At 44.8% G+C, this 13,170-nt stretch overlaps 1 protein-coding gene across 1 annotated transcript in view; it reads right to left on the bottom strand.

Annotated features, from left to right (window-relative positions):
- Positions 1-1,437: 1,437 nt before the first annotated feature.
- Bzw2 (basic leucine zipper and W2 domains 2) overlaps positions 1,438-13,170 on the bottom strand; it is a 57,715-nt gene continuing 45,982 nt past the window's right edge. The window contains exons 9-12 of the mRNA XM_036206419.1: positions 11,167-11,313; positions 9,768-9,906; positions 2,402-2,524; positions 1,438-1,881 (exon numbers count right to left, since the gene is read on the bottom strand). Of these exons, the coding sequence (XP_036062312.1) occupies positions 1,853-1,881; positions 2,402-2,524; positions 9,768-9,906; positions 11,167-11,313 (438 nt within the window). The 3' untranslated portion in view covers positions 1,438-1,852. The remainder of the gene's footprint in view (positions 1,882-2,401; positions 2,525-9,767; positions 9,907-11,166; positions 11,314-13,170) is intronic.

Here is a 13,170-nt window from a genome sequence, read left to right on the forward strand (position 1 = left end):
TCTTAACATCTCAGGTGTGATTTGGCCCTGGATACTATTTAAAAATTTACTAAATTATGATTTTCTATGTATTTCCATCTCCTTGGTTCTGTTCCTCTAGAGGGTCTGATTGAAACAGCAGTGAATACACCGCCTTGACCCAACAGGTATAAAAACTTCTTACCCTGACCTTGGGGAGTGTTATCTAGCCATGCACCCTCTTTTTGTTTCAATTTTTGCCCTCTCGAACCTTTCCACTGCCCTGACAGCTAAAGTACTTCATGTAGCTCAAGAGTAAAGGCTACAAAGTTTCTCATATGGTCAGGTTTATTAAATTGTTACCATTCAGAAGAGAGAATAAAATCACCTGAATAAAATAACATGTACACTTTTTAAAGCTCTTAGCAAAGAAATAGGAAAATACAAGTAGCATGGAACTATATATTTCCATATTTAATAACTGTTAGTAACTTTTGAGATGTCACTGGCAGTAACACATATATTTGGGTTAATGTCCATTTCACTGTGAAGATGACCTAAAGAATAGAGTCTTGCCCCCTAAATTTTCAGAAACACGGCCTTACACTGTAGTCCAGGCTAGCCTGTAAGCTCATTATGTAGCCCAAGCTAGCCTCCATCTTGCAGCAACCCTCCTGCCTTAGCCCCCAAAATGCTGGGGCTATAGGTCTGAGTTACCATGTCCAAACAAAGTAGTTTTTATAGCTAAGAAATGTTGCTATGCCAGGCAGTGGTGGCGCATCCTGTAATCCCAGCACTCGGGAGGCAGAGGCAGGTGGATCTCTGTGAGTTCGAGGCCAGCCTGGTCTACAGAGCTAGTCCAGGACAGGCTCCGAAGCTACAGAGAAATCCTGTCTTGAAAAACCAAAGAAAAAAAGAAGAGAGATGTAGCTGTTTAATAACTGTTTGGATCGGAGAAAACTATGACACTTGTATTAGAAAGTAAAGAAATAAAAACTGCTTGTCAGGTTCCAAACCCGAAGCTTGACTTGGATCCTAGGGAAGAAGAGAACTGAGGTTCTCTGACCTCCACACCCAGGCCTGCTCTCACACACTGAGGCAGTTTGAAAGAGAAAGGCCCCCAAGGGGAGAGGCACTATTAGGAGGTGTGGCCTTGTTGGAGGAAGCCTGACACTGGGGGCGGGCCCTGAGGTCTCAGATGCTCAAGCCACGCCCAGAGTAGCGTTTTCTCTTCCTGTGGCCTTCAGATCCAGACCTTGAACTCTCAGCTCCTCCTGCACCATGTCTGCCCTCACGCCACCATGCTTTCCACCATGATGATAATGGACAAAACCTCTGAACTGTAAGCCAGCCCCAACTAAATGTTTTCCTTTGTAAGAGTAGCTGTGGTCATGGTGTCTCTTCACAGCAACAGAAACTCTAAGATACATCCCCACCGCACACTATACTAGTAAATAAGAAGAGCTCTGAGAATATACGCAAGGATTTTTAAAAAGCCATTTATTTAAAAAACTGGTTTGTCAAACCACATACATGAGCAGAAGAAACACAGCTATCCAAGTGGCCCTGTGATACAGACACCGGGGGGTGTTCACACAGTACCTGAAAACAGCTAAAAAGGGGTCTGCTGAGTTAGGTTAAGCTTCAGGTTCCTACTTGACCCCTTGTTGAATGGCTTTAATTAGCATACAGTGAGAGGTAGAGTCCCAAGTGTACTAGCTGATGCCTCAGGGCTCTGTTTAAACAAAACAGAAATGAAAACCCCTTCCCCTCCGAGCAGGGAGGCCTCGCCTATCATCTTTTTCCTTGGTGCAAACAGAAGCCAAGTTTCCCTCCCCAAACGCCTCAGCGTTCCCAACCGAAAAGTGTGGTGTTAGCAGTGTGCTCCGGACATTTAATTTTCTTCACCTTCAGATTCGGATTCTAAGAGAAAAGAAAGAAAAATCAGGTATTTTATCAGATTCCTTTATATGCACTTCTAATGAGCATCCCAGAGCTGTGGTCAGCCTGGGATAGATTTATCATGTATTCATTAGACAAAACAGTCACACAGGAGGGCAGATCAAAGACCCTGCGTTATGTTTGTTTCCCAGTGAACTTTAGTCGTCTAATAACGCACTCATCACTGAGGAGTTTAAGCTCTGGTTCTAAGACATGCTTTCATTCTGTGCTTCTGTCTCCAACATGGCCCATGTGGTGAAGGTGCCGAAACCCCGTTCAATCGCACCACGTGTGGCCAAGCCACACAACTTCATCCTCATCATCGTCCATCAAGTGGATAATCTGAGTTCCCTTTTTTATATTTCTTTAAAAAACTGTATTACCTTGCTTTTAGATGTAGGTGAAAGAAGATGCTTGTATATGAAGATACATTAAGAATCTCAAGGAAAGCGAGGGGAGAGGACCTGAAATAAAATGGCCATCAGAGCCGTGAAGAAGTTACCTTCTTCTGCGTTTTGTAGCCACTCCACAAACTTCTTCATCTGGTCAAGAAAGACACTTTTGCCCTTGGCGGCATGAGCCTCCTTATACCACTTCAGGATCGCTTCCTCGCTCAGAACGTCAGCTGCAGTTGGGAAACAGGGTGCCAAGTTACCACAGGAATGTCATATTTAAAAAAGACTGGTGTGGGGCGGTTCTGGAGAGCTGGCTGAGGAGGGACGAGCACTTTCTGTACGATCATGAGGACGAATTCAGATCCCAGCATGGATCTGAGTCCAGAATATGCTTATAACCTCGGCTCCAAGGGTAAGGGTGTGTGTGTGTGTGTGTGTGTGTGTGTGTGTGTGTGTGTGTGTGTGTGTGTTTGTGTAGCCAAGGAGAAAACATGAGCCTCTAGTTCAGGGTAAAATGTGATAGAGGACACCAGACTTCTTGCCTCTGTTAAGAGTCTCCCTCCGTCTAAGCTCATTTAAAGGAGCACAGAGCCACATCCCACACCCTTACAATCAGCTCAGTTCTGTCATCGAAGGCACTGTATCAGTCAGGACACAGTGCAAGCCACACAGGTCAATACTGGGCTGAGGAACTCTTTCTTGCAAATGAATCAGCAATTCCAACGTTTTAGAAAACCATGTCCCGACAAGTTATACCACATAATGACTAAGGTGCAACCTCAGCTATGAGGCGTGCACATGCGCGCGCACGTGTACACACACACACACACACACACACACACACACACACACACACACACACACACACGAGCCTAGGAGCTGGAAGCTGAGAATCAGGAACAGCACCGAACAGCACTGAACGCTAAGCTAGTCGGCCCACACAGGATCTGGTCTCATGAAACAAGGAACAACCAAATGGCTGTTTGCTCTTCTATTTGATTTCCCTTTCGTTTGTTAAGGAGAAATGGCAACCAGAAAGATGAAGGTTGGATGCAAGATAGATGGCAGCAGGCAGACAAGGATGAGCTGCAGGGGCAGGAGCTGCAGGCAGCCCTACCTTCCACACCACACGCTGCCATTAACTTACCACTGTGCGCCTGTCTAACAGCCTGTGCCCCAGTAAGAGAAAGGTGTAAATTGCACTCCATCAAGTTATCACAGATTATCACAAACTGAGGACACTTAAGGGCGGGGACATACAAAAAACAAAACAAAAAACCAAAACCAAAACAAAACAGCCTACGTACTCTGCCAGTGTACGAAGGGTCGTCTTTTGGGATTGTGTCCCCTGTAAGAGTCTATTCCATTACATGTACTGATAAGTAGATGTAACATTGATGCATCATTCTAATGACACATTTGCAATAAAAATAATTTTAAATTACTTACTATGGCATTCATTTAAAGCATAGTACCGTTTTCATAAGAAATGCATTTAGTTTTCCTTTCCTTTAAAAAAACAAACAAGCTGGCTTTTAGAAAGGGCTCTTGGATTAAACTCAAGAAATGGGGAGGGGGCTGGAGAGGTGGCTCAGTGGTTAAAAGCCCTGGTTGATCTTCCAGAGGATCCAGGTTCAATTCTCAGCACCCATGTGACAGTTAACAATCATCTGTAACTCTAGCCCCAGAAAAGAGAATGACCTCTTCCGGCTTCCACAGGAACTAGGCACACACATGGTGTACAGACATATAGACAGAACACTCACACATATAAACGATGTGGCTGGATTAGAACACAGGTGTTTGTTTCACTTTTTAAAGAATCATCTGATACCCTATATTTTGCAAAGAAAAGATGTCTGGATTTGTTCATTTATAAGTACAGGATACTCCGGTATATAATAGTCACAGCCCTATACAATTATTCTTATCCTCTAGCCTTTCTGTTGCTTCCAAAACCTCCACCAGTCCAAGCCCATTTTTTTGTGAAGGGACAGAGCAGGGGGGGTTATGGTCCCAGGAAGTAACTTGTTGCTATTAAAGACAGTTTTGTAGACATTTGTCGAGAATACTAATTAGGGGTTTTAAGATCACTTGTTACTGGTACATTGTCTTTAAGACACTTCTGACTTAGGCTTCAGAAACTCTTTGATCACTCACCCCCAAGGACTGCAGAATTTCCAGCACATATGTCCAGCCATATGCAGCTTTTGTCTCTCTCTCCAACTACTATTGTTATAAAAATAGGTTGGTTACAAGACACAACAAATGTGGGCAATTTATAAAAATATAAATGGAAACTGCACTCTTTCCACACATTAATGAAGGGGATCATACATAACAAGCCAGAGAGCTGATGTCACCTGCTGCTCAGAGGCACTAGGCCTTCTGAAGGCAGAGCTCATGCTAGGGTTTGTCACCCACAGAGGACAAAAGGAGCCATGCACATACTAAAATGTGTCAAAGACAGGGATGGAAGTGACATCAAAAGACTGCAAAGCTACATCACATATATCTACACACACACACACACACACACACACACACACACAAATATAAAACCACACAACAGTACAATGGAGAGGTCTGGGAAGTTAAGAATCTCATTTCTAAGTCTTTAATCCCAGCACTTGGGAGGCAGAGGCAGGCAGATCTTTGAGTTCAAGGCCAGCCTGGCTTACAGAGTGAGTTCCAGGACAGCTAGGGCTACACAGAGAAACTCTGTCTTGAAACAAACAAAAAGAACCCCATTTATTAATGAATATTTGTTGAAAGATCAAATTTCTAGCACAAGAGAATTATTACTAAAGAGCTAGAGCCACAGCCTGGGACAGTTAGGCATACTTGGATATCAAAAAGTTTATGGTGGGCTGGGCGGTGGTGGCACACACCTTTAATCCAAGCACTCGGGAGGCAGAGGCAGGCGGATCTTTGAGAGTCTACAGAGTGAGATCCAGGAAAGGCACAAAGCTACACAGAGAAACCCTGTCTCGAAAAACAAACAAAACAAAACAAAAAAAGTTTAGGAGGGGCTGGAGAAATAGCTCAACGCACAAGTGTGCACCCCTCCCCCACTGCCCCAGGTCCTGTTGGTTCCCAGAATTTACAGGGATGGCTCATGACCAAGCACCTGGACTCCTCCATGGGAATCGGATGCCTCTGGCCCTGGAGGGCATCTGCATACACATATACCAGGTGTGGTGCACACCTTTAATCCAGGCACTGGGGACAGGGAGGCAGATGATCTCTGTGAGCTCAAGGCCAGCCTGGTCTACTAGTGAGTGTTTTTCTGAGAGAAGGTTTTACTGTCTAGGCCCGCCTTTACCATTTGTGGAGCTTGATTATAGGCAGGAGACACCAGGTTTGCTTAGGTTTAAACTGAGGAACGAAGAAAGGGAGAGACATTTTTATCCTAAGAAAAAGTGGGAGAGGGGTTTGTTAAAATTATAAGCGAGCCCTCAGACGAGATGATACGTATTTTCCTTCCATCTTGCAATTTAGCAAGTCGGGAACTCTTGTCTGTAATTTCCAGCACTGAACAGGAGTGGCCATTTAGCATGCGTTCATCACACAAACAGTAGACAAACCCAGAGACAGAATAAGGAGGCTGAGGACCACTTAGCTTTACAACATGTTATTATATAGTTAAGTCTAAAACGAGACCACTGGAAACTTGAAAAATTCAGAATTATACATTGTGTCACATAGGGACACAAGTCAGAAGATAATTTCCCCAAGAATGCTGGGAGTGAGAATTTCCTCAGAAGAGCGTGTGTTGTAGAATATTATTTTAGGGTGTGTTACTTTTGTTTATGTGGCATTTGTTTAACTCTGTGAAGCCGTGTTACTGTGCCGTGTAAAACACCTGACGGTCTAATAAAGAACTGGCCAATAGCAAGGCAGGAGGAAGGACAGGCAGGGCTGGCAGGCAGAGAGAATCAATATACAGAAGGAGAGATCTGCGAGGAAAGAAAAGAGATCTAGGAGCCAGAGGAGGAAAAGAGAGAAGGAGGACGTCAGGGGCCAGCCTCACAGCCAACCGTGGAGAAGAGTAAGAAGTAAGGGAAGGGAAAAACTCAGAGGTAAGTCGGAATAATTTAAGTTAAGGAAAGCTGGCTAGAAACTAAGCCAAGCTAAGGCCAGGCATTCATAATTAAGAATAAGCCTCCATGTGTGATTCATTTGGTAGCTGGGCAGTGGACCCCACAAAAAGAGCAAAACCTTCCAACAATAGGTGTTCACTTATTTTTCTTAAGGGAAAAAAAAAAGGAAGAAGAAAAAAAGCCTCTCAGAAGCCAGAGGTGTGGGCCCCCTGGAGGAGACCTTACAGGACAGGCAGTTGTAGTGCATGGTGTGGTGCTGGGAAGCGAACTCAGGTCCTCAGCACTAACTGCTGATACATCCCTCTAACACCTCAGTCCGCATTTTAGCAAGTTCTCCAGCTGGGAAAAGAGAACTCAAACTCACTGTTCATCTAGGCTTTCTGGGCACGACACAAGAGCATCTAAGTCCTTAGGGGACAAATGAAGCCCACATCTCCTGTGGCACAGGCGCCTGTTGTGTGGAATAATCGCAGAGAGAAGATTACAAGTTAAAACAATAAACACAGTAACCTAGCAACGCCCTTAATGGTGGTACGAACGTCCGTTCTCCAGGGATTCCTGGTTCTCAAAAGAAAATGTACAATATTGTACCCAAGAAAATAGACTAAGTATTAAGTCTCAGGGAAAATTACAAAATTACCTAAAAATATAATTTTAACATCTCACTGATTTATCTTTAGGTCCTTACTGAAAAAGTTTTCTGATTTCTGTTCAAATTAGCAAAATAAACATGATACTGGGGCCCTTCCTGCCACAGGCAGGGCTGACTTTGGTTATTTAAGAGGCGTTAAGGAAAGGTTTACGGAAGAGCCGCCGCCTCTGCCTTTTATTTTGCCTCTGCCTTTTATTTTCCGGTGATTTTATAATTTCAGGTCATTGTCCCTTGGCATCTGGGATTGGAAACTAGTAACTGAAGTTGTTTTAGTTCCTGTCATTAGACGCTCTGAGGAGCACAATGGGGAAGGACGCTGGCGTTGTTAGACACCGTGAATCTGAAGGGCTTCAGTGGTACATACCACTTACAAGCCAGTAGTTCTGAATCTGAACCCCGCTCCATCTCCAAAAGACTCATGTTTTCACTGCTTGTCCCCCATCTTGTGGGCTATCACAGGCTGTGGAGCCTTTTGCAGGAGGGAGCAGGGGGCAGAAATCAGTCACTGGGAGTGGGTCTGAGAGTTACACCAGTACTTCCCATGAACAGCTCCAGCCATGTGCCTACTGTCATGGGTTGAAACCATAGAAACCATTTTCTCATTTCTTTCTACAAGCTGTCTGTCAGGGACCATGGTTAAAACAATACAAACTGATGTAACATTAACCAGGCCAATGCCATGCCCAGTAAAAAGTCCTTTTTTCCCCTTCCTTTTGTGTGAATAAAAAAAAATAAAATAGGAGCTCTTATAGAGAAATTAACATTAAACTATGGTGCCTCGGAGAGAAAAACTTCTGATAAGACTATTTGGTTACGGAGGTGGGGTGGGGAACGGTGGTGTTGGGTCAGAAAGCAAATGTAGAACCCACTCACCCCTCAGCCTCTGCATAGTCTCAGGTGAGTCAGATGCGCGCTGGCTGGCAGAATGGCTGCTCTTTAGGTGGACTGCCAGCAAACCTCAACATTTTCCTGTAAATCACTTTCTATAAATGAGGGTTTTGCCTACAGGCACGTATGCACAGCACACTCAGGAACCACGCCAGAAGAGGCTGCCAGCTCCCCGAACTGTCATTATGGATGGCGGTGAGTCGGCACGTGGGTGGTGGGAACTGAACTCAGGTCCCCTACAAGATCAACAAGTGCTCCTAACCACGGAGCCACCTCTCCAGCTCCCAGGTTTGTCTTTTGAAAATTCATTTTATACGTGTGTGTTGGTGTTTGTCTGCATGTATGTCTGGGTGCCGCGTGCATGCTGTGCCGGAAGGAGCCAGGGAGGAGCGATGGTCCCCAGGGAACTGAGTTACAGGCAGTTGCTAGTAACCATCGGGGGCTAGGATTGGTTCTGGGTCCTCTGGGGAGCAGCCAGTGCTCTTAGCTGTTGAGCCATCTCTCCGGCCCCTCAGGTTTGGTTTTAAATGATATTAAGAAAATGCCCCAGAGGCTTGCCCACAGGCCACACTGGTGGGGACATTATCTCAATTGAGGTTCCCTTTTCCAAGTGGCTCTAGCTGGGACTAAGTTGATAGACAACTAACCAACACATCTGTTGTTCTGCAAACATAAAATATCACCCCAAAAAACTTGCAGTCAGAAAATACCTGTTACTCAACCATGTAAAAATGTTACAACAAGGGTTTGGGGATTTAGCTCAGTGGTAGAGCACTTGCCTAGCAAGCGCAAGGCCCTGGGTTCGGTCCTCAGCTCCAGAAAAAAAAAAAAATTACAATAAAAAGTCTAAAGTTATTATTCTAAGTAGACAACTTTGGGGAGCAGAGATGCATCTGTACATCATCTTAACTAAACTCACTTGGTTAATGAGAAAAAAGACATGAAACAGGGCTGGCTGGGGTAAAGGAGATCAGCAGGAGCTGGGGAATGGGGCAGGAGTGGGTAAAGCGGTGTACGTGATATGGTCAAAAGACATCATATGTAAAGAACACAGTAGGCAATTTTAAGAACACAGGGAAAATAAACATTAATCTTATATTACCTTATATTCGTGATATTATGCTACTTATGTATGTAATAACCTCTAACGAGTCTTTTGTAATGTTCAAAAGGTATCTCCCAATTGCTCCCTCCCTGTCATTAAAACTACATCATCTAGCCCTAAAACAGCCCAGGATCACTTTTGTATGCTGTAGGTATGGAGACTGAGATCAGTTAGAGCATTTAACATTCATTTTTAGTGCTCGTTGTCATGGCAACCTAAACCTTATAAATACAATGAAAAGACAGTAAATGTGAATTCTTAAAAATAGCCTTGCCTTGGAAAAACAGGAGAATGGCTGGGCCAAACAACCAAAATGTCAAGTGAAAGGCTAATTATTCCAGTAATTATCAAGTCAGGCTTATGGCACTGAAATGGGTCTGAACACAGTATATATAGCATTTTGATAATCACTGTTATTAGAGCTAATTGTTGCAATTCAGAAGCAGACCCAATTATCTTATATAATTACATTTGTTCACTATAGCCAAGAAACAACCAGTTCATGCCCAGTCTTCTGGTAGCTTTGACCAGTAAGATATGTTCAGGTGCCCAACTAGAAATGTTCCCGATATAGTGCATACGGGTGCATGCCTTCTCTCTTTCTGTGATGCGGCCAACTCTCTGGTGTTCCTCCAGAAGGACAGACTTGTGATCTCTGCCTTACCCAGCTCTGCTCTCAGAACGTCTGCAAAGCATAGAGGCACGGTGATTGGACATGAGGATACCTTTATAGAAGAGAACCACGATCTTCTGGAAGGCTTTCATGAAGTGGATGTTGTCGTAGCAGTATTCCTGAACCTTCTGCAGGAGGACAAGCTCTGACTGGCCTTGGGAGCTGAACACAGCCAGCAGGGGAGCATATTGCTGGAAGAGAGCGGAGGGGACGGTGTGACGTGGGGCCAGCACTACTGGAATCTCAGCACCATGGAGGTTCATTCCAGGGTTGTTGTTATGGTCAATCAAAGCGAACTGTATAGCAGTGTGTTCCCCTAGATTATTTTCATTGTCCCCACTAAAGAGACCAAATGAGACTTTACCTATATTGCGGACAACTGCAGACCCACTGTGTATGCTGGATGTTGTGGAAGTGGGATCGCATCCTCAAGGCCATGGCACAGCCTCCCTCTGCAGTTAGGATGGTGGGAGTCTACTTCCTGATGTCCCAGGCATCAAAAGCCACTTGCAGGGTCTTTCTGTTGTTCCTACATCCCCAACGTCTTTGGTTGCTTTCTCTAAGACCTACTCATTCCCTTTCCTGGAGACTTCCCCATCACGGCTGCTAGACCAGATCGCTCACTCCTCTCACCTCACAAACACTGGAGTCATCCATCATCTCTGGCCACCTTGTTCATATTCTGTCCTCGACTTCCTAACTGAACTCTAGATGCAAGATCTACGGTTCCCACTCACCTCAAGGCAAAGGCATGCTGATCTCTACCTGAAAATATGCAACTGACATCATCAATTTCTTCTCTAATTCTAATGTCTATTCACTGTTTACTCAAATGAAAGATTCGAGTATTTTTTTCATATGAACCAGTAATGGTTAGCTCACATTTCTCTCTCTCTCTCTCTCTCTTTCTCTCTCTCTCTCTGCTTTTCGAGACAGGGTTTCTCTGTGTAGCTTTGCGCCTTTCCTGGAACTCACTTGTTAGCCCAGGTTGGCCTCAGACTCACAGAGATCCGCCTGGCTCTGCCTCCTGAGTGCTGGGATTACAGGCATGCGCCATCACCACCCAGCAACACACTTCTCTTTAATGTATGGCCCTGAGGATGACTCTGTGGATATTTCTGATGTTTTTCGTGAGAACCCACTTTGAGATGTTTCATGTTCTCATATTGGAGACATTTTAGGTAGCGGCAGATTTGAAAAGGAAAAATGTAGACAGGGTACGTTTAATTTGGTTCTAGGGGAAACACAGGTGGCACCCACTTGTTCTCTTGTTTCTTATTGTTTGTGACAGGGTCTCTTGTAGTCCAGACTGGCCTTGAACCGATTTTCCTGCCTCCACCTCTGAGTGTTGGGGTTTTAGGAACGTGGCCCCACACCCAGCTCTACCCCTCAGACTCCCAGGAGGTGCAGCTGACCCACCTCAGAGCTGGTTCTGATTTAAGACCCATTACCTTCAGGTGCTTGAGAGCTTGCTCTGCAACCAGCTCTTCCTTCTTGTTCCATTCAACAGCATTCATGATACAGGTCCACAGAAGCCCGATCACGGCTGTTTCCGGAAGATCGTTCCTTTTCATTTCCTCCTTGACATAAAGCACCACCTACATTTCATGGAAAGATAGTTAGTGAACAACACCTCAAATACAGATGCTGGGGTTATTCCTCTCGCTGGCCTGGTCAATAAAAGGTTTGGGGCAGGGTAGGAAATGCTGTGCTCAACTTCTCCATTCCTGATACACACCCTCAAATGACAAAATGAAGGAAAACTGTTAAGAACAATTTCTACTCCATAAACTTAGTTCTAGACAAAAGCTGGTAGATGGCATGGACTAAGAGAAAGACTTTGTTTTCTAGATAATAAGTATGGGGATGAACCCTGTGGGTTCAGTAGAGAAGGGCATGTGAGTCTTCTTTAGGTTTAAAGAAAGCAACAGGTCTGTGAATTTTTATCTCTTTTTCAAAATTAAACTTCTTGATGGAAATGTTATGGACTTGCAAAAATCCCTTCTCTACAAATGTATTCTCTAATTCTTATTTTTAAGATGATTCCCATGCCCCAGCTCAGTGCAAAGTCAATTGGTAAAGAAACTGTAAAGTACAAGGCCTTCTCCTTCCTCTCCTTCCTCTCTCTCCCCTCTTTCCAGACAGGGGAAACTTGCTCCATAGTTGAGGATGACCTTGATCTTCTGTTCTTCCTCCCTTCACGGCCCCCCCCCCCCCCAACTGCTGAGACTAGACACCACACCTGGATTATGAGATGCTGGACCCAAAGCTGATGCATGTCAAGCAAGCCACACCCCAAATTCTGTCATTTTTTCTTTGATTCATGTACACCCAGCAATACCAGCAGGTGTCTCCCCTTTCAGATTATGTATAAATATGGAAACTTATTCTCAGCCTAACAGTGTGTTCCATTCATACTCAAATGCTATACCTTTTTCTTTTTGAAATACAAGCACAATTACAGGTAAGGTCTCAGAAGCGATTAAAAGCCACACAGTATTTTAGGTGTGCAACTCTGTAACTAGTAACACACCCTTTCCCTGTCTTTTTGTGAGAAGATAACCAATTTTCTTACTTCTGATCTGAACTTCAGAAACAGAGAGGGTTGAGTAGCTCTCAAGAAGTGGCTGGAGCACCCAGGCTTGGAGCTGCCTGAGATCTAGTGTGAGTCAGAGCAAGGCAGGCCTGTATGTACCAAGAGCATCACCATGGTTTTCCTCAGCTCCCCCCCACACCATGGAAAGCCATGCAGGACTCTAGTTTGAACATGGCTAGGCACACTGCTGACGGGGAGGCCATGGATGCACGGGCATTTGGTGTTCTAACACCTCCACCTGGTGGACGGTTACCGGTGTGAGCTTCCCTGGCTCTCAACCATTTGAGAAGCCAGGCCAGGCTTGGAGCACAGCAGCTGTGGTACAGAGGTGAGGCTGAGGAGAGCGCAGCAGATGCAGCTGTGGTGCAGGGGTGTGGGAGGAAGGATGAGGAGGACTCCCCAGCTTAAGTTTGAGTTTACCAGATCATAGAAAAATGTCGCTTCTCAGCCTAAAGAACAGCTTTCCAGATGCATCAACAGTGATCACTATCTAACATATATGGTTCCAAAACCTGGAGCTTTACCCAGCTTTCGTAAAGGGGTGAAACAGGATGCTGGCCCAGCTGGTCGTTCCCTGTGTGGATTTGCATTTTGTTCTCTTTCAAAGGTGCCAGAATACAATTCAATGGTGGAGCTCTTGCTGTACACATATGAGGTCCTGGGTTTGACTCTAATCACCATGAAAATAGAAACAAGCCCATACATTCACAACCAGTGATGTAAAATGCCCAGCCCAGACACTAAACACTAGCTAATGCCTAATACCAGCGAGAGAATCCACAATAAAACAGAACATCACACTGTGGGGTATTCTAACATTGGATAATCATAGCAGTTTAGTAATCATGACAGCCTGGTA

This window comes from Onychomys torridus, chromosome 14 (assembly GCF_903995425.1).
Source record: "Onychomys torridus chromosome 14, mOncTor1.1, whole genome shotgun sequence".
Lineage (NCBI taxonomy): Eukaryota > Metazoa > Chordata > Mammalia > Rodentia > Cricetidae > Onychomys > Onychomys torridus.